The sequence below is a fragment of the Streptopelia decaocto genome (genome assembly GCF_964273445.1).
Source record: "Streptopelia decaocto genome assembly, chromosome: 19".
In the NCBI taxonomy this organism is placed as follows: Eukaryota; Metazoa; Chordata; class Aves; order Columbiformes; family Columbidae; genus Streptopelia; species Streptopelia decaocto.
The window spans coordinates 602963-627477 of NC_138674.1; the positions used below are offsets into that span (position 1 = coordinate 602963).

At 60.0% G+C, this 24515-nt stretch overlaps 1 protein-coding gene across 1 annotated transcript; it reads right to left on the reverse strand.

The window, feature by feature from the left end:
• Nucleotides 1-6703: 6703 nt before the first annotated feature.
• On the reverse strand, nucleotides 6704-10193 carry LOC309448053 (green-sensitive opsin; the record flags this gene model as incomplete). Its single annotated transcript, XM_082069254.1, has 5 exons — nucleotides 6704-6835; nucleotides 7007-7246; nucleotides 7337-7502; nucleotides 7959-8127; nucleotides 9833-10193. 5 exons carry the CDS (start codon nucleotides 10191-10193, stop codon nucleotides 6704-6706), a joined length of 1068 nt encoding a protein of 355 aa, XP_081925380.1.
• Nucleotides 10194-24515: the final 14322 nt, after the last annotated feature.

The window sequence follows — 24515 nt, forward strand, 5'->3', positions numbered from 1 at the left end:
GGGATCCCGGAACGTGTCCTCAGCAGCAGCTGAGGAGGTGACGAGCCTGGCAGCTCCACGCGCCTCCTGGAGAGCATGGAGAGCATGGAGAGCATGGAGAGCTGGGGGAGCCCCGCGGGCCGGGGCTGAGCAGCCGCAGCCGGGGCTCTGCCCTTGATAGGGCTGGACGGGCCATGGGGGGGTTGCGGGGAGAGGAGCTGCTGGAGCTGCCCGGGGAGCCTGGGACTGGTGGATGCTCCTCGGGGCTTCGGTGGAGCCTGCACAGGAGACCCCAGCGGTGGGTTTGGCGCTTGTCCCTTCTGCTGAGCCCGAGCGCTTCCCACCGTGGGCGCTGCAGTTGAGCGGTTTGGTGCAAGCTGAGCTTGGCTCCCGCAGCCGCTTTAATTCGGCGCCGCGCTCGGTGCCGTCCCTGCCGGCAGGGCTGTCGGCAGAGCCATCGCTCATCTGCCCGGGTTGGCTGCGGCCCACGCGCGCCGGCTCTTATCTCCCTGTTTATTGCTGTAAATTATTGAAGTCGGAAGGGCTGACTCAGCACTGGAGGCTGGGGGAGATTTTTATGCATCTATCAAAGTGATGAGTCCCGCTCCGGGCGGCGTTTGTCGCCGCTGTGTCACCTTGCGGTGGGCTCACGTCGGCGCTGGCGCCGCCGGGGGCAGCTGCTCGAGTGACTTGTGCTGCGCTGGGGCTGCTCAGAGTGGGGCGAAGCTCGGGTATGGCTTGATTTTTGGGGGTGCTCTGAGAGCCCAGGCCGTAGCGAGGCAGCGCTGGGGCTGCCCGGTGGCTCAAGGCTGCCGCTTGTCTTCAGGCAGCCGCAAAAATCCCTCCGGTTCGGGGAAACGCGGCTTGTCCCCAGCGCTGCGGTGCCCGTCCTGTGCAGGGCCACCCTGCCACCGCCCGCGTGTCCCCACGGGGACGTGTCCCCCTCCGGGGGTGCCATGGCCACATCTCGGAGGGGAAAGTTGTGTTTGTGCATTTGTTCCCCTTTAATTCATGGCAGTGCCGTGGAGGCCTGCTAATGAAGTGTTGAAGATGGATTGTGGCTGGGTTGTGTTACACAGGGCTCACAGGATAGTTAATTACCTTGGGAAGCTTGAATGCAATGAATACTTCATAAAGCGAAAGCCAACAGTGAATTATTCATTATCCATTTATCAGGGGCAGCTGTGATAAACCCCCTGGGACGGGGACTGGGTGGGGCTCCCCTCCCCGGCCACGGGGCAGAGATGGACCCGCTCGTCCCCCCATGGCTGTGGGACCCACTGGGCTCCTCCGGGGGGCAGTTTGGGGGATCCATTCCATAAAGCTTTGCTGGGTTTGCTCGGTTGTGCGCTGAGAGGCAGCAGACACCTGAAAAATCCAGCAAGGGGCTGGGAAGGGGGATTGGAGACAGCGAGGGAGCGGGGGGGTCACTCCCTGCACGGGGAGAGCAGCACAGGCCATCTGCAGCGTGTTCCCCAAAAGGACACGCACTGGCCCCCCACAAACTCGAACCCGGGTGGCAGCTTGGCCGGGGGGCGACGCTGCGGGGACGCTGCGGGGACGGGGGGCAGGCAGCACCGGGCACAGGGGCGTTTGCAGACACCTGCCCGGCTGATTGGCTTGATGTGTTCTACCCAGGGAGGAATGAAGATCCGTTCTGAGCTCTGATTTGTGCCTAAGGAGCGAAACCCAGGGGAAAGGAGCTGCGGTGGGAACCTCAGCCCGCAGGTAACGCCGGGGGCTGGACGGGCTGTAAATCCCGCAGGGCTGGATGGTGCCTGAGCGGGGACGGGGCTGTCGCATCCCGGCTGCCACGAGGAATGGGATTTGCTGCCATCTACCTCTGCCACGCTCCGTGGGCTGCCCGTGGGGCTGGGGCTGCTCCTGGGAGCCCCAAACCAGCCCCATCTGAGACCGGAGCGGGGCTGGGAGTCCCGTGGGCGGTGCTGTGGCTCCTGCTCCCGTCCCGGCGCTGTTCCTGAGCCAGCCGGCTGCCCTGCGCCGGCCCCGCTGCCCTCCCCGCTCCGCATCCAGCCATTCTTTTGGCACACGCTGCACATCTGGCGGGGCACAGCTGGGTGGGATGTTCCCCAAGCTCTGGTTGATCCTGTGTCTCACCCGCGGGATGGAGCCGCGGCAGCAGCGGGATGTCCGGTCCTGTCCCTCCTGTGGCATCGGCTCTGCTGCCGCATCTCAGCGCTTCCCCAGCACCAATGCGACAGCGGCGCAGCCCGGGCCGTCACCCTTCCCGCGCTCAATTTGTAGTTCTGTGTTATCCCCGAAATCTGTGCTCCTGCTGATGTTCTCCAGACCTTAAAGAATATTTAACCACCTGTTAAATTATTTATCCCTCTGAGGTTTCATGCACTCAGGACAACTCGCAGGCCTCCTGGAGAATTAACTAGAGCCATAAATCAAAGAGACGTTTGAGAAATTTCCCGCTGCTCGTGCTGATGGTGGCCTGGCCCCTGAAATGCCGCTTGCAGGTTGGGAGCCGGGTGCTGCCACTTGCCGCTATTACTTGTTTAGGAGCTTGTTAAATTTAGAAGTTCAGTAGACTCTGGGAAATGGCTGAGACGCGCGGGTGCCGGCTGCGTGGGAGGCTGGGCGGCTGCCGCCCCGCTGCTCCTGTACGGGGGTGTTTTCCAGGTTTTGCGAAGCCCGGCCATCGATCCAGCTGCGGCCCCGCGGGCTGGGACAGCGATGCTGCGGGGCAGAGGGGACGGGGACACCGCAGCAGCTGCATGTGCACCAAGACAGGGGACGCGCCTGGTCCCCCTGGGGCTCTTGGGGTCCCGGGCATGCAAAAGGCTGGGGGCTTTTACCCGTTGCCTTGCACAGGGTGTTTTTGGACACGTGCAGCAGCAGCAGCCGTGCTCAGGCGTGCGTGCAAAAGCGGTTTGGGGCACGGGACAGACCCTGGCGCTCTGACGTCCCTTTGCAGCATCATATGGAGCGCAATGTGTTTGAGCGGCCTCGGGCAGGGCCTCTCGGTGCACAAGCTGTTCGTGCGCTGCGGGATGCGGCCGATGCCAGGTGACACCCGGGGGCTGCGCCGCAAGGACCTTCCCATCCTTCTGAACTTCCCACAGATGGCCCCGCGCCCCGCGGGCTGCAGCCGCCTCCTCCTGCGGCTTCTGTGCTTTTACGGCTGCTTTCTGTGCTTTAGATGGCCTGAGCGCTGCTGATTGCATTGCGGGTGAGTCGGGGGCGTCTCTCCCCTCCGCTCCATGCCCGGCGGAGGGGACGCGGTGGTGCGAGGGGTGAGCACAGCTGAGCCCACCTTCCCTCATAAACCCAGTAACGTGGCTGCCCAGCGACGGTGCAAAGCTGCAGACAGAGCCCAGAGGGGGCTTTTCCCGTCCTGCGCCGCCCCAGCCTCCGCAGCTGCCTGGCTCCATCCTGCTCTTCATCCCCTCTGAAATGAGAATTGTGGTTTATCGCTCTGCCTGGCAGGCGGCAATCCGAGGGAGTGAGAGAGAGCCTGCAGCAGCCAGCCGGGAGAGCGCTAGGTAATAGAGGTATTTATTAAAGGAGGGAGGAAATTTATATGCTATTCCTGCTTCTCCAGCTCTCAGTCATTGCCAAGGGGAGAGGAGGAGTGGGCAGCTCGCGCAGGAAATAGCCAGAAGTCTGTTTTCTGCCCATTTGTCAGTCTGATGAACAAGAAAAATACAGGCAGTGTTGATGAAGGAGAAATGGAGAGTCTGGAGGAGGCTGGTGTGTCTCTCCATGGCTGGGCATAGCGCGAGCCCCCGGAGCGGGGCTGGGGGACACACGGCTGGCGCGTTGGTGGCAGGAGCTGGGAATGGGGACATGGGGAGAAGAGGGGACGGGTGGGTGGGAGGAGATGGGAGAGGAGATGGGAGAGGAGATGGGAGAGGAGATGGGAGAGGAGACGGGAGAGGGGGCTGTGGGGAGGAGCAAAGGAGCTTTGGGGGGCGGGCGGGGGGTGCGGGTGCTCTCGCTGTCCGCAGCCATCACCACCATCCGTGTGTCCCCGCTTTGCCAGGCCCCCCCGCCTGGTGTTTTATCTGAAGTACTTGGCATCTCCCGGAGAAGAGCACTAGGGAGTAAATACCCAGCAAGCATTACGTGCTAATAATTCCCTACTTTTATTTGCAGTTATCCACCTACATGAAAGAGGCTGGGTTTTTGCTGACACTTTCTTGCTGGGGATTGAATGCTGCCTGAATCATCCATCCAGGGCCATTTGTTCATAAAAGTAAGGAATTGCTCTTTGAATCCTTTTATTGCTGCTAACGTGACGCAGGCAGCGGTGACGGATTCGGGGAGCCGGTGCTGGGGAGCGGCACGAATGTGGGTTCCTGCCCCCTCCTGGGGGTCTCTGGGGGTCTCTGGGCTCAGCCCATGGCGAAGCGGCTGCTGGGGCCGTGCAACGTGCCCCCGGCGCTGGGAAACCGTGGCCTCTCCAGGCCGCGGCCCCTGGGCCGGTGTTTCGGGGCAGGGTCCGTGTCTGTGCCGCCGGGGACTCCAGCAGCCACCGCGGGACAAGGACCAGGGAGCGGCCCCTCGCGCGCTCATCCTGCTCCCCGCGGGTGGCTCCAAATTAGCCGTGTTATTAACTACAAGCTGCTTTTCCCCCAACTGCTGCTGGTGCAGACGATAACTGATCTAAAATGAATTGAGCCCATTACTGCAGTTTTCCTAAGCAGCCGACGGCAGCGCTCGGGCGCGGAGGAGCCATCGCAGCTGCGGCGGGATGAGGCAGACGCTGGAACGCCCTTTGGGCCCGGGTTTCCAGCTGTCTGTGTTTCCCGCTGTTTTCCTCGACTGCGTGTGAGCTCGGGGGGCGCCGCGGCCGCTGAGCAACCTGAGGCCAAGGATGCTGGAGAGGGTGACAGCGCCAGCTCTGGGCGCGGCTCCCTGCTGGGAACGAGGGGTGCGGGAGCGGGACGGGCGCGGGTCGTCCAAGGGCTCCTGACGCGCAGCTCCCGCCCCCGGTAGGTGATCGAATGGTTATTTCATAGCCATGCCAAGCTGGCCTCCTATGCCCACGAAATTAATCAAATTGTAAAGAACAAATAATTGTCATTGGATGTCTCCTCCTTGCAATATGAGGAACTTCAGTGAGAAGGAGCCGTAATGAAGATGGATTAAAGCTTAACTGTGTGAAAATGGGTTAAGGAATCTCAAATCAGGTTGACATTTGTCTGGCTTTTATTCCAGGGCCTCGGCTTCCCGCGGGTTTGGACCAGAAAGAGGAGGGAGAATAGCTGAGAAGGGGCAGGTGTGTGCCGAGGCGGGGGGGTCCTGGCAGCGAACACGCTCGGGGTCGCTCGGGGTCACTTGGGGTCACTCAGGGTCACTCGGGATCGCTTGGGGTCACTCGGGGTCACTCGGGGTCACTCAGGGTCACTCGGGATCGCTCTCCAGCGCCCGGTAACAAATACCCTGACACAGGGAGCAGTTTTCCCTGACTCTGCCAATTCCTGAACGGCGCTGACTCCAGGGCCCCCGTGGGGAGGGGAGCCTGAACTCTGCAGCAAGCTCTCTGCTGGAGCTTTGGTTGAGGCTAGGTGGGGAATGCTGAAATATTAAAGGCCGGACGGATCTTGTCTGGCGCAGGCTGGGCAGCGATGGCCGCGGCGCAGGCGCTGGCTCCGGCTCCCTGTGCCCCCTGTGTCTGCTTTTGCCTCTAAACCCCTTTGCAGCTCCAGCTCACGGTGCTGTCCCCCCCGGGTCCCCTTTCCCGTGGGTTTCCCGATGGCTCCGGCTGGGGTCTCCAACAGCAGCAGCCGCGTGTCCTCAGCCGGACCCGGCGTCCTGCCGACACAGCCCGAGCGGAAGGACAGGGACTGAGCATCCGCGATTTTCTCTGTGCTGCTTCTGTTTATTTCTGTTTATTTATTATTCTTTAATCCCTACTTCTTGCCTGTAGAAGTCCTTGCGCTGCCACGAGATTATTTATTTATAAAATATGTACAGGAAAGCGCTGGGTACCGGTCCCACCCCCCAGGGTTGGTGCGAAGGTCTGGCCGGCAGCAGCGGAGGAGAAAGAGGAGGAGAAAGAAAGAGCTGAGAAGGACAGAGACTTCAGAGTACGTGAGCAAATATTTACAGGTTCCAAGACAAAAAATACATCGGCAGCGTTGTCTTGGGGGCGCAGGGAGCTGGGCTGGAAGCGCAGCCCGCGCGCGGCTCCGTGTGTGAGGTGGTTTACAAGGACTGTGCGGGTGTCGGTCCCGGGGCTGTGCCGCGGTGGGGGTGCAGCCCCGGTGACCCCGCTGGGCGCTGGGGCCGCTCCGGCCCGGGCTGGTGCTGCCGGGGGCGCTGCAGCGGTGCTCTGGTGGGACCGGGGCAGCCGCTGCGCTGAGCCGTGGGAAGCGAGGGGATGGCGGCAGGGAACGTGTTCTGGGGAGGAGGGCGTTAGAGGCGGGGGTTCTCCCGGCCGCTGCTGTTGAACACCCTGGGAACAGAGCAGGGGGTTCGCTGGCCCAGGGACAGTCCCCAAAAGCGCTGGAGCTGGGGAAGGGACCGGGCACCCCGCGAGGGGCTGTGTTGGGGTGGGGGGGCCGTGTTTGCACCAGCCCGTGAGCGTGCTGGGGGATGGGGACGCTGCTGCAGCGGGTGCCCAGCGAGGTGCAGGTGCGGGGGGGGTGTTGGTGCACAAGGAGGGGCTGCGTGAACTGAGACTGGGGGTGTCTGGGGGTCTGTCTCGGTCCCCGAGCGCTGGGTCGCCCCAGTTCAAACTGTCCATGGTCTATGCAGGTGATACTTGGCTGGAGGAGACAGAGGAGACCTCGGTTTTGCTCTGGGATACGGTGGAGGAGACATCTTCATCCCCAAAGGGGTTCTTGCCGCAGCAGATTGTGGTGATCATGCAGTTGCGGAACTGAAGGAGGGAGGAAAGCAGAGGGCGGTGGCACCGGGGGCCAGCGGGGACGTGCCGCGGTGCTGACAGCCCCCAGCTGGCTGCGTCACTTGCGGGGAGGAGGACGGTGCCTGCGGTGACCCTGGGTGAGCCCAGGTAAAGGGTGACCGTGCATGGCATGGGGCAGCTCACCTGCTTGTTCATGAGGACATAGATGATGGGGTTGTAGAGGGAGGAGCTCTTGGAGAAGAAGGCAGGCACGGCCATGAGCGTGGCGGTGAAGTCCGCGCCCTTGTTGGTGAAGATCCAGAACGCCACCACGGCGTAGGGCGTCCAGGCCAGCATGAACCCCAGCACCATCAGGATCACCATCCGCGTCACCTCCTTCTCGGCCTTCTGGGTGGTGGCCGACTCCTGCTGCTGGGCGGCTGCCTGCGGGCGGGGGGCAGTGAGGGCACCCCGGGTCACCAACCCCCCGCCCGAGCCCCCCACCCCGTCCCCTCCGTCCCCTCCCAGCGTTACCTCTCGGACTTTGCAGATGAGGCGCCCGTAGGAGAAGAAAATGACCACGACGGGGATGATGAAGTGGATGATGAACATGTAGAGGACGTAGGACTCGTTGTGGTAGTCGGGGTTGTGTGTGTAGTAGTCGGGGCCGCAGGAGCACTGCATCCCCTCGGGCATGTATCTGCCGGGGAAAGGTCGGGGTCTGCACCGGGGTCCCCCCTGGGGCCGCCGCGGGGGGCGCAGCCCGGGGGCCGAGTTCCCGGGGGTGGGGATGCTGAGGGAGTGCGGGTGTGTGTTGGGTGACCCTCTGTGCCCCGCGGCCCCGGCTGCGCGGGCTCCGCAGCGTGCGGGTCCCCGTGGCTCTGCCGTGGGGATGAGCCGTGCCCGTGAGCCCCTTTCTCTGCAGAACGCAAAGGGAGCACGAAGGGCCGTTGCAGCAGGGGGTGCTGAGCCCGTGGCTGCTGGGGTCAGGGGACACTGAGCCGTGGTGGGGCTGGCGCCTGAGGTCCTGTCTCTGTTCTGACTGCCCCGTTGCCTCTGACCTGCAGCCCAGCGTCAGGTCTGACCCCAAACGCGTCTCCTGTCCCTGGGGTGTTTGCTGAGCAGCCGGGGCTGTGCTGAGCACCCTCGCACCCACCTGGACCAGCCGAAGAGCGGGGGAGCGGCGCAGGAAAAGGCCATGATCCAGGTGAAAGCGATGCCCATCATGGCGTGGGACGCGGAGAAGCGGAAGTTTCCCATGGGTTTGCAGACGACGATGTAGCGCTCGATGGCCAAGACGACCAGGGACCACAGAGCGACTTGACCTGCAGGAGGGAGAGGACAAGAGTGCAGGGTGGAGGTGGGAGCTGCTCCGGGCTTGATCTTCCCTTCGTGGTCACAGCAAAGAGCAGAGGGGACCGAGGGGCTGGGTCAGCAAGGGATAACCAGCATCCCAGTGAATAACTGAGAACGTCCCGCTGTACCGAGCAGCTCTGGGGGCCGCGGGAGCGTCTGCTGCCGCGGGGCGCTGGCGGCGGAGGAGGGATCATGACGGATCCTTAATAATTTAGAAATCGAGGGGGCGAATTCCACCTGGGTGTGAGGAAGCACGATTTCCGGCAAAGATGCCAGATGCGCCCAAACCTGTTGATGCCTTTAAATGTGTATTTCGTGAGCCTCCCGCCGGTGCCGGCTCAGGGGGAGGTGTGTGTGGGAGGCGGTGTGGGTGGGCATGCCTGCACATGTATTTATAAGGGATAATTAAACTTCAGGGGATTGGGAGCGTTCAGTCGGTGCTGTAAGCCTGCTAATGCCCCCAGCTGGGATAATCTGCTGATAACTACACCCTGCGCGGGGATTCGCGGGGACCTGCTGCTCGCGCTGCTGCTTCCCAGCAAACTTTCCTCCCTGCGAGCAGCAGCCGCCTTGTTCTTCACCAGACACGAACCTCGGAGGGGCCGGTAGCGCTGCGGCAAGCGCACAGCCCGCCGGATCAGAAACGGTGCAGCCTCTATGATCTTCTGGCACCGATACCAGTTCCCCAGTCCTTGGCTTAGATCAGGACATTTAGCTTTGCTTTTGTCTGGCAGGACATCCATCCTTTTTTATTAGATTTTCAGATCAGCATCGTTGCGGGAAATTGCCCCATTTAGGGGGAGAACAGCGTGAGTCCTTGCCGTGGTTATGGATCGCTGCTCGAGGCCGAGCGGGCGTCGGATCCGTCTCGAGTGCCGCGTGGGCGCCGGCTGCAAAGTGCGTTTTCCTGTTAGCACGGCGCGTTCTGCAGGGCGCAGCGTCGGCGCGGTTCGTGTCCCTGAGAAATGAGCTGAGCGGCTCGAGGGCACCCAGATCGGTGCATTGGGACAAGAGCTGCGGCAGCGCCCGCCGTCCCCGGTTCTGCGCAAACCTGCGCCCGCCTCCGGCCGCGCTGCTGCTCTCCGGGGCTTCCGAGCTGCCGCCGCTTGCCTTTGGCTCCAGATGAGCGGGGCCCCTCTCCTTGTCTCCCCTCCCCATGTCCCCGTGCGGGGTCTCTCCCAAGGGATGTCTGTTCCCCCCGAACCTTCCCCAACACTCCACCTTGTCCCAAAATGGAAGCATTTTGGCGAAGATGCTTGACGTGGCTTCAAGGCCGTGTGTTCCCCTCCAGCAGCCGTGCGCCGTCAGTGTGACACCCCCAAGCACGCGCTGGGCGTGCGGGCAGGTCCCCCCGGGTTTGGTCCTGCAAACAGGGATCCCTTCCCAGGCCCCTTCGCGCCCCCTTGCAGCTGCCCTGCTTGTTGTGAGATGGTGCTTCTCGGCATCGAGGTCAAACCTGCGTTAATCTCTCTTTCCATCCCCATCAGAGGGAAGCAGCACTTTGCCTGGCGAGCTCTGCCCTGCACAACACGCGGTGACACCGCGGTGGCACGCAGGCGGCTTTCTGGAGAAGGTGCTGCGTGCATCGCCACCATCGCAGTGTGATGGAGGGACGGAATGGGGCTCCTAAAGCCCTGGAGTCACCCCTGCCAACCTCCCGCCCCACGGCATTACCTCCCAGCGTGGCGAAGAAGCCCTCAACGGCACAGCCGACGGGCCCGAAGACGAAGTAGCCGTTCCAGGCGGTGTAGAAGGTGACGGTGAAGCCAAAACAGGCCATGAAGAGGTCGGCCACCGCCAAGTTGACCAGGATGTAGTTGAGCGGCTGCCGGAGCTTCTTGTGTTTGAAGGTGACCAGGAGGGTGAGGAGGTTGATGGGCAAACCGGTGGAGATGAGGAAGAAGATGTAGCAGCACACGATGCGGTATTTCCAGGGCTCGGCCAGGTAGTACTGGGGATACTCGAAGGGGCTTCGCACCACCCCTGTCTTGTTGGACATAGGCACGTAAAAATTGATACCTTCTGTCCCGTTCATCCTGCCAGTGGTACAGCAGCGGCTTTGCTTTAAGGGTGTTTGTTTAAAGCAAATGCTTTGATTTTTCTAAGGAATTTTCCTTCAACCCCAATTAAAAAAAATTTTAAAAGTCCCACCCCCCAATGTGGAAAATACCCAGCTGAAGGGTCCTCCCCCCTCAAAGAGCGACAGAATAGGAAGAGCAGTGGATGGCGGGGGCCGGGAGGCGGCCGCTGGCCCTGCTCCGTGCCCAGGGCGGCGGAGCCGGGGAGGTTTTATAGCCTGGGGCCTCGTCTCGGGAGCGCGGGGGGAGGCTGGATTAGGGGCTCAGCTAACTTCCAGTGACAAGGGCAACGGGATTGAGAGGGGCTGATGGTCTAAGCACCCTCTAAGCAGCCAGTTGGCCCCAAAACCTGCATTAAAGCGTATTAATTGCCATTAAGTGTTTAATATTGTTTAAGGGGTTGGGGGAGGAAGGGACAGGGGGTGGGGGCCCCTTTGGAAGAGGGGCAGAGGCAGGAGGAGCGGGCGGGCTGGCGAGCGGCTGCGTTGGGTGATGGGTGGGGAAGTGGCCTGTGCTGGGTCCGCGGTGGCCACAGCCTGTCCCTGGGTGTCCTGGGCGGCTGGAGGGCTCCCAGCTCGGCTCTGCCCCACTGACCTGGGGAGGGCACCGGGGGAGACTGGACCCCGCTCTGTGGGTCTGAGCCGTGGGCTTGGCTCTGGCTGCTCCGTGCTTGGCTGCCTGGCTTGGTGGGTGCTGCCTGGTGTCTCCATCACCGAGCAAAACCCAGCTCTGCTGCCATGACCAGCCCCACTGGGAGAGCAGGTGGATGGGAAGAAGCTTCTCCTGGTCTCTCACCAGTCAGTTTGGGATGTGGGATCCCCATCCCAGCACACACAAGACTCTGAAACCCTTCTCAGCAGGGCCAGTGCCAGCTTGGAGCCTCGGTGTTCCATCCCAAGCTCTTTCCTCATCTTTTCCTCCTGGGTCATGGGCGCTCCTTCTCCAGGAGACCTGCCTAAGGCGCCTTAGCGAAGCTCTTCCATTAATCTCTGACGTGGTGGCGTTAATGGCCCTGATCTGTTAATGCGGTAAGCTGTGAGCCTCTTTCCCACCTTCGCCAAGACAAGGTGGATGGAAAAAGTCCATGCTGTCTTGTGAATGGATGAATGAACAGATGAATGAATGACTGAGGTCTGGGAGCTGGAGGCCAAGGGCGTGGGGGGGTGAGCGGTGTCCTGGTCCTGCCCTGCTGAGCTCTCTGAACCGGGACGTGCTGAGAGTAAGTGGGTCACATAAACCTCGGGTGTCCTGGGACGAGGAATCCCCACCGAGGGCCGCGGCTCTCGGACGTGTCTCACTGCACGTCCGTGGAACCGCCGCTCATCGAATTCCTGGTCCAGGTCTTTTCTCGTCTGAACACAAGCTCTTACTTGAGAAACTCCAGAGTTTCCTGTTGAGGACCCAGGGCCTGCTCGCAAAGCTTCCCCTGAGGCGTTTCCTGCCTCTCCTGCCTGCAGTCAGGCTTCTGGGTGCACTTTTTGCAGAATTTATTGAACATGAAAGGAGAGGCCAGAAAAGCTAATACACAAACAGACAGGTACAGACGTGCCTCTCGGTGCCGGTGTCCCTCTCAACTTCCGTGGCAGAAATCAACCCTTTTCAGCTAGAAGATTTTGCTATGATGGTCCAGCTCCAAAGGACTCGGAGCGCGCTGTCGGTGGCAGCAGCAGCTGAGAGCTCCGGGGCTTTCCCGGGTTCTGTGGATGAACGCGCTGTCTCATGGGAAAGTCCATTTTCATCTCCCAGAAAGTAATTTGCACCTCCCGTCCCTGGGAGACTTTCCGCCACGTCTTTGCGGTGTCCGGTCTGTCCTGGGGCCATACAAATGACGCGGAGCTGTGGGCAGAGGGGGCAAAACGCATCTGGTTTGGGTGCTGGGGGAGCAGATCAGCAGCGTTTTGTGCACGGAGGCTTTTCCTGGATCGTGGCCCCTCTCCGCTCGCTCTTCCAGCTGAGCTGTGTGCACATGGGCCCTCAGTTGTGGTACCCGGAGACCATCCAGAGACCAGGACCTTCACCTTCCCCTAGACCCGGACCGGGGCTTTTCCCCTGTTGGGAGCGGGACACGGAGCGGGTGAGCCCAGGTCGCCCCGTGGTGCTAACGGGGTCTGTCCCTTCCCGGGCTCCGCTTGCCCTGCGATTCGAGGCCGAGGTTGGTGTCGATACCCGCGGCGAGTGGATTTAGAGCTGCCGGCGGGTCAGGGGCAGCCGGAGCGATGGCCGAGGCCTCGCGTAAACCCGGCGTTAGGAAAACGACACCGGGGAGGAGAGCTGGTTCCTCCAGGACGTGTCCTGAATGCAACCTCGCTTCTGTCTCTGTCGCAGAAATGGAAAGTGATGGCTTTAATTTGGTGTCTCTTAGCAGGGGAACCTTACGGGCTGGCTCCCAGAGAGCTCGCAATTGTTTTCTGTGCTTACTCTATGACAAAGGCGGCGACGGCAAAATTCAGGCCTTGTTTAATGAGAGAGGAGAGGCTTGTTTTCTTTGCGTTCGTCCTTAAGAAAAAGAAGGGTTTTCTTCCCTCTCGCAGGTTTTTTTTCTGCTTTGCTAAGCTCTTTGAGATGAGATTGTCTCTTATTCATTGTTTGTCAGCACATTGCGTGACGGAGCCCTGAGCCTCTCTGGGCTTTCATGTCCTGTGTAAAGCAAGGAGGGATAATTATAATCAAATAACTGACTTGCACTGAGCCGATACGGTTGGTTCACCGGTTGGTTCACCGGCTGCGGTGACAGGCAGCGCCAGCGGTGCCGGGGACGTGGGTTTCCCGGAGCGGTGGCAGCTGGGACCCTTTGCGGTGCCCGTTCCTGTGCAAGGCTCTTTGCTGCCGGGGCAAAGGCACCGGCGCAGCTTCCCCAAGAGATGTGCGATAGAAATCAGCCGTGCAGCACACAGCTGTGCTTCAGGTCTGGTGATGGACTAATGCACTGGACTTAAACCTCAGTCACGAGCACCAGCGCTGAGCGCAGACTGCGCTGTTGTGCTCTGGGCTGGTTCTGTGCGGTGCCCTCGGCGTCCCGTCTGGAGGGGCTCGTTCCTCCCCGCGGGGCAGGAGGGGGGGGACGGTGCGGACCTCGCGGAGCGGCCCCGGGACGCCCCGTTTCCCGTATCGGGTGGCAGCCGCGCGGCCGCGGCGCTGAGCCGCTTACGCCGGGCTGGTGAGCTCCCCCGCCAGGAAAGGGGTTAAAGCAAGATAAAGCTGGAGCGTTATAGAGACCATATGGAGGGGAAGAAAACCCTTTATCCTGTAATTGGATTGGTTCCCGGCGGAGGTGAGGCTGAGCGGAGCTGACAGCTCGTGATGGGCGAGGCGCTGCCAGCCACCCTGTCCAAAGCAGGATGTGTGTGCACAAACTTGTAGATCAATCCATTAGAGTGGATCAAATAGATTTAAATGTGTGGCCGGGAGAAGGAGGACACAGATGTATTTACAATTCGGTTCGGTGGGCCGTTCCTCTCGCAGCGGGGATTAGCTGTGCCCCGGTTTGCAGGGTTGCACCCATCCAGGACCAGGAGCTGCTGGTGCGGAGGAGGCTGTTGGTGCCATGCGCTCACTGCTCTCCCCACAGAGACGGGCGCTCAGCAGCCCGTCCTGCCTGCCTGCAGCCCACAGGGGCTGTGCCGCGGGCGCTGGGCAGGAGGAACCGCAGCTCCTGCTTTGCGAGCGGGTTCCCTGTCACGGCTCCTTCTCCCAGCTCTGCCCGGCAGCAGAGAGCAGAGCTTCACCTCCGCCAACCTCAGCCCATGTGCCCGTGTTCACGAGCAGGCAGGGCCCTGTCACCTCCAGGCTTTTCCTCCTGCTGCCGATCCAGGTGCCGTCCCTGCGAGCACCGCAGGGTTTCCTCGGGGAGACAGAAAGTCGTCAGGACCTGTCATTTTCTTGCCAAGGAGCTGAGCAATCCCGGCTCAGCTGTGAACCTGCACCGCTCCGTGTGGTGCTGTCAACACTTCTAACGAAGTGATAAACCGGGGCTGTAGCGGAGTAGGCAGGTTTGCAAGACAGTCTGAGCGGCCACGCGCAGCGCGGGGCGAACATCCGGCACGGCACCGGCACAGCCGGCATGTCCCCGCGGCACCGGCACAGCCAGCGTGTTCCGTGTCCCCGGCACAACCAGCGCGTTCCGTGTCCCCGGCACAGCCAGCGCGTCCCCATGGCCGCGGCACAGCCAGGGTGTCCCTGCAGCACCAGCGCGTTTCCCTGCGCCTCCCAGCTGTGCGATGGAGCAAACCAGCCCTGGCCAGGGCCGCCGTCTGCTCCCGAGATGCTGTCTCGCAAAGCGCAGTCAGCCCTGGCCGGGTGCTGCTCTGGTTTCTGGGCTGTTGAACCCATCAGGAGGGGTTCGCTGGGATGCAGGATCTGGGTGCAGCTCCTGTGTCCAAGCTCTGCTCTGCCCGGCTCCCGGCAGGTGCTTCACTGCAGGCTCAGAGAGGCTTTTGTTCAGTTCCCGAGGGATGCGAGAGGGTAGCACCGGCACCTTTGTTCTGCAGCGTCCAGCAGCAGCCGTGGCCCAGCTTTGAGAACGGCTGAGCAGCCAGAGAAGGGGGTTTAGGCAAATAGAAATAATCCAGCTCTTTTATTTTTAATTTGTAAACCTCATTTGAAGTTGAACCCTGTAATTCCTGGAAGCCTTAATTGTGGATGTTCGTAGCGCTCTGCAGCGATGCTTTATACGTGCTCTTTCATTTTGTCATAACTGGGTCAATGTTTTTCCGTTTCTAGTGCGGAGCCCTTGCTTTGCCGTGGGAGCCCGCACACTGCCGTGACACAGTAAACTGGGTTATAATCTCTTGGGCAACAGTACAGAGGAAATTTGGGGTTTGCTCGCTTGTTGTCCGCCCCCCGCAGGGCCTGGCTGGTGTTCTGGCTCGATGGGGACGGTGAGCAGCCAACCTGCCGTTCCAGCTCCCGCAGGAGCCGCGTCCTGATGTGGTTTGGGTCTCTTGTTGCATCCCGGCCGCACTCCAGCCAGCTGGGAGCCCCTTCCCCTCCTTCCTGCCCGTTTTGAGGCCCCCGGCCCTGCCGGTGACGGTTGGGTGTCCGCACTGCAACTCATTCTCATCCTCTTCTTGCTGCCCCTGCTCTAAAGCCTTCCAGGGATTTGCTCCAGACCAAACGTGTCTTTTCTCTCCCTCTGCCCTTCATCCTGTAATTGGATTCGTTTCTTCCATCCAGCCCCGGGCTTCTCCCCGTCCCTTTACATAACGGCCCTGGCTCGGGGCTCAACCTGAGCCGCTGACACCAGGTTTGCACCGATTCCCCTCGCACATCGAGCCCCACGTTGGCACAACAAGGCTTTTCTCTGGCAGCTCCTGCTCCCTTTGCTGCCTCGTTGTGCTCCCTGAGGCTCTGCACAAACCCCGTGAGCGCGTGGTCCTGCAGCACGAGGGCGGCAGACGGGGCAGCCCCACGCGGGTGAGCGAACCCATGGTAGGATGGTCAAAAAACATTGATTGGGTTTTTTTCCCCCCACTCTTTTCATTAACCTTTATTTTCCTGAGCTCCCGATCATCACCGCTTAGCCCTCTAAAGCCTTTGTGGTTGAGAGGCTTTCCCTGAGGTTGCTGCTCATCACCTGAGCAAAATATCCATGGATTAAACTGATGTTTTATCAAATTTGAGCCCGGTGCTGGGATCGGATTTGCCGGGACAGGCCCGGATGTGTCTGCAGGTCTTTCTGCGCGAGGTTTCCCGCTGGTTGTCCCAGCCGGGCCACGTGCGCTGCCTCCGCTTCCCCTGAGGGCATCTCACCCTGGGTCTTGTTGCCTTGCGGAATGAATCGGTGCCTTGCGAGCCTGAAAGGAGATAAAGCAGCGGCAAACGCTTCTGCCCTGTTGCAGATAAACTACTATTAACTTCTGAGGGTTTCTGGAATGAGACGGGCAACTCTCCGTTGAAAGCGCTGATAAATCCTGGGCATCCAGCATAATCCAGTTCGCTGTATCAGGGAATCTCGGGGGCTGGCAGCGCTGAGCACAGCGGGGCCGTTTCAGGCTCCAGTTCTGCCACGGGTAGATGGTCCCCATGGACATGGCTGCGAAGGCAGGAGGTCGGGTCCTGGCTGCTCTCAGCCCGGCTCAGCAAACGCATCTGCCCCCCGCAAACGGCATCTGCCCCCCACAAACGGCATCTGCCCCCCACAAACGGCATCTGTGTCCCCGTGCAAGCAGGAATACCGTACATCATCCTCCCGCTGCCCTGAACAGCCCTGCAACGCAGCCGTTTAATGCACTTCTTGGTGCTTTAGCCTTTCGTCTTGCTGTGCTTAACCTGATATATTGTTGTTTGATACGGGAACAGTAGGGGGGGTAAAGGAGGTAATAAGGAAACAGAAGGTCAGTGGGTGACTGGTGTGTGTAAAGGCTAAATTGCTCTTCCATCAAATCCAATAAATCCTCCCCGTGAGTGGGGCGGGGGCCCCTTTGCGGAGCCGCTGGTGCTTTCCGTGCGCCGGCCGGGGCTCGCGGCCCGGCTCTGACCGTCACCCCCCGGCGCCCGAGGCGCGGCCGCCCCGGCCCGCGCGGCTCCTGAGCCCGCGGCTCTGCCGTGCCTGGAGCGTTCCCGAGCCTGCGAGTGGAAACCCGCTGCTTTGGATTTGAAAACCAAGATGAGATGCATCCAATCTTGTTTTCTCACCTCCTCTCCCTTCTCCCTTCGCTTGTTCCAGATCTGGGAGAGAATGGCAAAGGAGTGACCAAAAATGAAGAAAAGCAAAGCAAAGCAGCATTATTATCTTATTTATTTTTTCCTTGTTTGAGAGACTAGAAAGTTCTTATAAGTGCAGAAATCTGCTTTATTAAAAAAGGTAGGGTTTTGGTTGGTTTGTGGGTGGGTTGGTTTGGTTTTGGTTGTTAATGCCGATGGCAGATGATTGTTTTCAATGGGACGCCTTGGCCGTGCCCGATCCCCCCACCGCGGTAGCACAGCTGAGTCTGTCCCGTCCATGGCCAGACACGCGCTTTCCTCTTTCTTTTGTCCTTCCGTGGAGAAACTGAGGCAGCGCGCAGAATTTCCAGGTGTCCCCAGTTTAGGGGTGTCCAGGCCCGGTTTCCAGCCAGGTTCTGGCGTTTTGCGGTGCAGCAATCGCTCGTCAGGATTTAATTGCCCGTGGGGAGGTCTTGCAGGTGCGCTGGGGACGCAGAGGAGCCCGGCGAGACGCCGAAGACGGGTCTGCGAAGACGCTGCTTCCCCGGGCGCTCCTGGAGACGCTGGTGCTGGAGAGCTGCAGAGAACGGTGTTTGCAGGTAAACCAGGTCGGTGGGACAGCCCTGCCCTGCAGCGCGTCCCCGTCCCGCGCCCACGGGCGCCCGAGCCACCGCCACCCACGGGCGCCCGAGCCGCTGCCCCCACGGGCGCCCCAGCCGCCGCCACCCACGGCCGCGGTGCTGGGTCCCTGTGGAAACGCCGCCAGACAAATTCCCCGTTAATCTGAGGGTTCATGATTTGCTGCTGGAACCAGGAGGGCGAACTGTTTTTGGGAGTCAGCAGGAGTTAAATCCTCGCTGTCGATTCTCACCCGGCGCGGCTGCGCAGCCGTGAATTACTGCGAATTACTGTGAATTACAGCACCCAGCGGCGGGGAGAAATTCAAGTGGGCGCCAGGCAAGCGCGGGGAAAATCTGCGCCCTTAAAATATTTATGCCGCAAATTAACATGTGTTTTAAGCCTGCGATTCTTCAAATATTTATCTAGCGTTAATATTTCGAAAGCGGCATTAGGATTTGCCGCTGGTGCTGTATTCGTGAGGAGCGCGGGGCAGGCGGCAGCGCCCGCGCCACCCGCAGCGCGGCCGGGACGCCGTGGGGCGGTGGGAACGGGGTGTCTGCTCCTGCCCCCCGACTGGGAGGGAGAATGGGCCTCTTACCCAGGCTGGCACCGCCGTGCGGCTCAGGAATGGGCAGAGCGAGTGCCGCGGTTTGACCTGAGCAGGCGTGATTTGCCATGAGCGGGGTGAGATGGATGTTCCCGTGCGCAATGGGACCTGGGGACGCGTTTTCTCCGCGCCCATGGCTGCGGTGGGAGCAGACGGGCGCGCGCGGAGCCGCGTCCTCCCCGCCTCCCTCTGCGTTACCCTGCGGCTGAATTGCAGCTTCAGACTCGCGCTGGCGTCCATCTCCAGTTTTTTATGCAGCCCGCTTGCCAAAACAGCCGAGCACAGAGCGGCTGGAGGGAAAGGACAGCACAGGGAGACAAATGCTCCGCGGCGCTGGCACGGGGAGCTCGTGTTCCCAGTTCCTTGACGCTGCAACTGATACGCGGCTTAATGGACTTTGCTGCTGCCAGGTTCCTCTTCAAATTGCTCCCAATTATGGCAAGCGTTTCACTTTAGGTACGGGCAGAGCTGCAAGCAGCTCCATTCTGTACATCATATTTTTGTTGAGCTCCTAACCTCTACTGCGATTTCGCTTCATAAAACAAGGAGAGTTTCGGGGCGCTGCAGGTTGCAAATGGCTGCAGGGATTGCAGCAGGACTGGGTTTAGCGTTGTAATGCTGGGGATGAGATTACCAGCTGAGTTTTATTTTCATTTACTCTCGTTCTGCACGGGCAATGGGACGTGCTGAAGCCGCTTTATGGGCAAACCCGCAGCCAAGAGCCGCCTGTTGCTCCGCCTGCTCCGGTGCCGCCGCTGGAGAAGTTGGGGGGTCGGGTCCCTTTTTCCAACTCTGGTTTCCTCTCCGTTTTGAATACTCTTGCGTAATTAAGAGGTGAACCTGGCAGGCAGCGTGCAGCTAATACAGAGATGATTAATTTTCATCTTCCCTTTTTATTTTAAAGGTTGTCCTTTCCAACGCAGAAAGTTTCATCGCAGATGGATGGGAAACCTGTCAGCCAGCCACATTTTTGAGGTAGAAGAGGACAAGGCACGGGAAAGTTTAGTGCTTTGAAAAAGTGACCTTTCTTGGTAATTAATTTGTCACTTCCCAACGCCATCTGCTGACTCGTCAGCTGCATCCATCATAACCACGGAAAAAATACTGGAAAAGTCAATTAAAATGAGAACCGGTGTCAAATGGGCTTTGCGCAAATTCTTTAGCAAAGGGAGGGGGAAATAATCCCGAAGGCGGCGCGGAGCGGCGCGGAGCCTGTGTACCCAGCGCATCGACGGCTGCGCCGCAGCTGGGGCACAAAAGGCATTTTCCGGGCTGGGCGAGGGCGCTTGTCCCCTCGTGTGCAGCAAATGCCAGCAGTGCGGGGTTGGTACCCGGCCGGGCAGGCACGCGCGCCCTCTGCACCCGTCAAACGCTTGATGCAGGAGCCTTTCATTGCCTCCCCAGCTCATTGTTTCCTCTTTCGTCTCGCCGGGTTGCGCTCGGGTTTCCTGGAGCGTTGGCGCCCGGCTGTGAGAGGCACTGGGGTGTTTCTGATCCCAAACCCCCCGGCGTCTGAGGGTCTCGGGAGGCCCAAGGTGAGATTCTGCACAAGTCACTTGCTCTGCACCGTGTTTGTGTCCATGCAGAGGTTTGTGTGTGTCCAGGACCACAAGATGCTCAGGATGGTAAAAGGGGCCACATGGAGACTCAGAATGGAGAGAGAAATCCCCTGCAGTGCTTTGATGTCACCCCACTTGTCTGCTGCGTTTATGAAGCTTTTTGGTGATAGATTTAGCATGTATAGTCTTCTTTATTATTTTAGTATTTCGCTCTAGATCCTGCCAGGGGATTTATTAGCTTAAATCTGTGCTTTTTGCAATGCTGGTGGGTCAAACTTCATCCTGCATTATGCTTACTTTGTGGCAACATAGTTGGTATTGTGAATTGTCCACGTTACTGTAGAAACAGAATTAAGCCACAGGCACCACCTTACTGCTGGTACAGTCACCTCGTAAAAGCTTTATCCCGAGGGCTCACGATCTACAAAGACAAGTCGAGAGAGAGGAATTTCTCTATCTTACAGACGGGGAAACGGAGGCAGCGAGAACTGTGCCTTAGGGAGCCTGCCCAGCGGTGGGAGCGCGAAGAGCTGCCCGGGGAGCGGGGATCTTCCTGGAGATGAGAACCTCCTAGAGACCCGCTGCAGATGAGATGCTCCCGCCCGCAGGCCCGTTTCCACGCGCGCCAGGCAGCCGCGGGTCGGCGATGCCGCGGTGCCGCACCCCGGCGCGGATATAAAGGGGCGAGATCCAGCAGGAGCACCCGGGCTGGACCGGAGCAAGAAAGCGCCTGAGCTGCCGCGTCCCGGGCTGCGCTCACAGGTACGCGCGGGGTCTCGCTGCCGCTCGCGGGCTGGGCGGGGGCGCCGGGCGCTCCGGTGGGTGCTGGTAGCACCAGCACCTGTTGGCTTCAGCAGAGAGAGCTCTGACCAGAGACAGGAGACAAAATCGGTGCTGAAACCAGGGGAAAGGGGCTTTCTGCTCAGAGCCGGCCGTCGAGCGCTGATTGCAGCTGCTGCCTCCCCGCTCGTCCTGCGCAGACACTGACGCGGGCACGGGGACCCCCGGCTGCCCACAGGATCGCTCCCAACGGACCGAAAATGAGTCCTGGCGGTTCCTGTGGACACTGACGGGCTGGTTGTGCTTTGGCGGACAGCTGGGCGGATGGGCTCTCCTGTCACTGTGCTCACGCCGGTGCCGGCTGGATGTTCACCCTGCTGCCCCCAAATTGCCATTTCGCCCCATTTGCAGGCGTGGGCGGCGCTGGGCGGTGCTGCGCCCAGCACCTTGTGCCGATGCTGAGCCGGGGATCCTCCTGCTTTCCGCTCACTCTTTGTAGCCGGGAAGCAAATTCACTAACAACAAAGTACCGTCTGCCCGGAGAGGCACCGAGCTGAGATCTCAGGTCTGAGAGACATGTCCTGCTTACAAAATGAGGAAGGGACATTCAGAATTGACATTTCTTGACTGGAGTAATGTGTGGGAGTGTTTCTCTGGGGGAAGAGGGAGAGAATCAATTCACAAAGGGAGAGTCAATAAGAGATGAAGGAGGTGGCTGGGTTTCCTCCTTTGTATACAGCAGTGCTTTATTGTGGCGATAGAAAGAATAAATGAAAAGGCACACAAGTTTGATGCTGCTGAGATGAATAACACGGTGTTATCAGCACACGTGCGCATCAACGTGCCGAGCGATCCCGGCCGGGATTGCGGCAGCCGGGTGGGCAGGGGGAGAAGGGGCAGCAGAGGGACCGAATGACAAGGGCTGCGGAAAGGGAATATTTATTAACTCCACCGGCCCTCCGCTCAATACCGGCTGATATTTATGGGAAATCTAATTTAGGGGTCAAACTTGACCTAACAATGTCTTTTCAATAACGTCCAAACTAAGAGGTTTCTGAAACTAATTAAGGATCAGGCTCCAATCAGGTAGAGTTGTTAAGCTGTGGGACCAGACTTCATTAAATTTGTCCAGAGAGAATATTTTAATATTTAAAGAGAACATTTAATGTTTACGTAAGTCCTCCGCTGACATGGAGTCACTGTTCAATCACTTCAGAAGGTAGTTTTTAAAGCCCTTTATATCAGGGCTTTGCGGAGCCAGGCTGGCAAATGCCCTTCCCGCTCGCTCAGACCCAGGGAGCCTCACTAAGAGCCTCAGTCCGCCAAGGCAGGTTTTCAGGGGTGAGGAATGTGAACCCGAAATTTAACAGAAGAGCTGTGTTTAGGTTTTGCTCCTAGGGCACCGCTGTGTCCCAGCGGGACCGGGGGAGTGTTCTGCTCGGGGCGTGCGGGGCGCCGGACCCGCACAGCTGGAGGGCCGGACCCGCACAGCTGGAGGGCTGGACCCGCACAGCTGGAGGGCCGGACCCGCACAGCTGGAGGGCCGGACCCGCACCGATGGAGGGCTGGACCGCGGGGCTCCGAGCGGCAGCGCTGGGCCCGCAGCCCCTGCAGACCCCGCTCCAGAACTGATCTGCTCACAGACAAAGGTTCGAGAGGAGAGTTGTCAGTCAAGACACTTCTGTTCTCAGCTCATGAGCAACTGGAAGAGTAAATATCCCTCTAGTTAGCTGGTGGATAATGAGATTGCAGCTGATCAAGCGCCAAAGGGATTTCTTGTCAAAGGGCTCCCTCCACCATCACCCCCGTGTCTTCTTCCCTGTGCCATTCAGACTCTCGTGATGGTTTCAAGGAAGGCGGTGGCCGGGTTGCTCGTGGTGTACGTGGTGTCCATGCTGGCTGAGCAGACCGACGGCTTCGTGCCCTTTTTCACCCAGAGCGACTTCAGGAAAATGCAGGTAATGCCAGGGAGCCCCGGAGGGAGCAGGAAAGGGGCTTCTCCTCGCCCCCCGGCTCTAGCGCCGTCCCTAGCGCCGTCCCGCTGTCCTGCCCTCGCTCCGGCTCCCACGGGGACGTTGCGATACTGACAGTCCCTCACTCATCCCAAAGTCGAGGGCTATGGGATGGCAGAGACAAATTTATAAGAAGTGAGACTAGGAAGGAAGAGCCTGAGCTCCCTTACAAGGGGACTCAGAGACCTGTGGGGATTGTCGTCTGCAGACACTGGGTCTCGTTTTTCTTTCCTCCATGCTAGCGGCTGTAATTTTTATAGAGGAGCTGCAGCCTCCCATCACCACTCTGATGGGTCTTTTTGTTGTAACAAATAATTAACCATCCTCTAGATGGTTGTCACCTCTGGGATGTGCAGAGAACATTTTTCTCTTTTGATGTGAAACGAATAGTGTTGAAAGGTGTCAGGCAGGCAGCTCTGAGCCTGCGTCTGCTCAGATGCAGCCGGGCGAGCCTCCCCCACACAACACAGCCATTGATACGGGGAGAAAAATCTTGTTTCCAACAGCTGTCCGCTTTTGGACAGTGATTGCTTTCTGTGGGGAGCACAGTCATCCTTCAGCCTCCTGGAGGAAGATGATGGGGACCCACGCACGGTCCCCAGATCGATCGTTGACACATGGCAGCCCTTGTAGCTCTGTATGTGCTGTCGGGGCTGGGGGTTTGGTACCCGCGCGGTGCCTCATCCCAGCATCACTGCCCCCTTTGCTCTGTGCTCCGAAGCTGCAGGAGGAGAGGAGCAAAGCGGGGCAGAAGAAGTCCCCGCCGGCGCTGCAGCGGCGGGAACAGGAAGGCTTCTCGGAGCGAGCCGCTGCGGACGTCAGCGAGGCCAAGAGCATCCAGGTACACTGAGCCGCGCGCCTCGAGGAGCCCAGGGCAGGAGCCACCCGCAAGGCAGGAACTTGCAGCTCCCCTTCAGCTCTGGGTTTAAATTGTCGCTTTTCCGCCAGCTCCAGATGAGCTGCCCGGTGTCACCTCCGATCTCACAGTCCTCTGCACCGGCAAGACCTTTCGTATAAACCTGGGCCCGCGCACCACACCCCCGCAAAGTCTGGATGCCGAGCAGAAAATTGCCAGTTAGAGGGATGTGAGTGCCCGTCCGAGCCCCGGAGGGCGCGCCCACCTGTCACCAGGTCTGACAGGGTCGCTTTCCCAGCTCTTTGCCCTGCCCACGTGGTGAGCACGGCTGGTCCCAGCCAGCGCAAGGGGGTGCAGGTCCACCCCAAAGCGGGGAGACCGAGCGGGGCAGGCAGCCAGCCTAGCTAGGCTGGAATTTGGCCAAGACACACGTTAATGTGCAAGCACTCTGGCAGGTGCGGTGCACCACCAATCGATAATAGGATTTAAACAGCATGGATTCGCAGTTCAAAGCATTAAATAACCGGCACATTGCAGTGTCTGACGCCCCCCGCCACAGCCAGCAGCCCTCCTGGGCCTCCAGCCGCGACTGGAACCACTGTGATTGCCTGGGGTGGGTCTGCGCCGCAGCGGGGCCGCGGCCGCGGGCGGACGGCTCCCCATCGCAGCCCTTCCCGAGGCAGGGCCTTCGCCAGCGCCGCGCAGCCCATCGCTCCCGGGTCGAGGTGGGAGATAGTGGGGGATTATACGGTTCAGAAATGATTTTCTTCTTCACAGTCTCTGTTGCCAGGAGGTACTTTTATCTGTGTGTCTGAGTCAGCCCAGAGATGATCCAATGCGCGAAAACTTTGGCGCTCTCAACAGCACAAGATTGCAGCGACTTCAAAATGTTGCTTCTCCCCACACAGGGATCATCGTCCTCCCTTCACACCAGCCCCAGGCTCCGCCGACCCGCGCGGGGCGGGCGCACAGCACCCCAACCGCCCCCCTCTGCTCCCCGCGCCTTTCCTGCTCACTTCTCTCTCCCTCCCCAGCTCGCGGTCCCGGTGCTGGGGATGCGGCTCACCCCGCGGCAGCTGGAGAACCACCGAGGTGTCCTGGAGAAACTGCTGGCGGAGCTGTCGCAGGACACCCCAGACGGTACTGCCAGGAGGCTCATCTCTGCCTTTCCCTCCTCTCAGCAGCTCGTCATCGCGGAGATA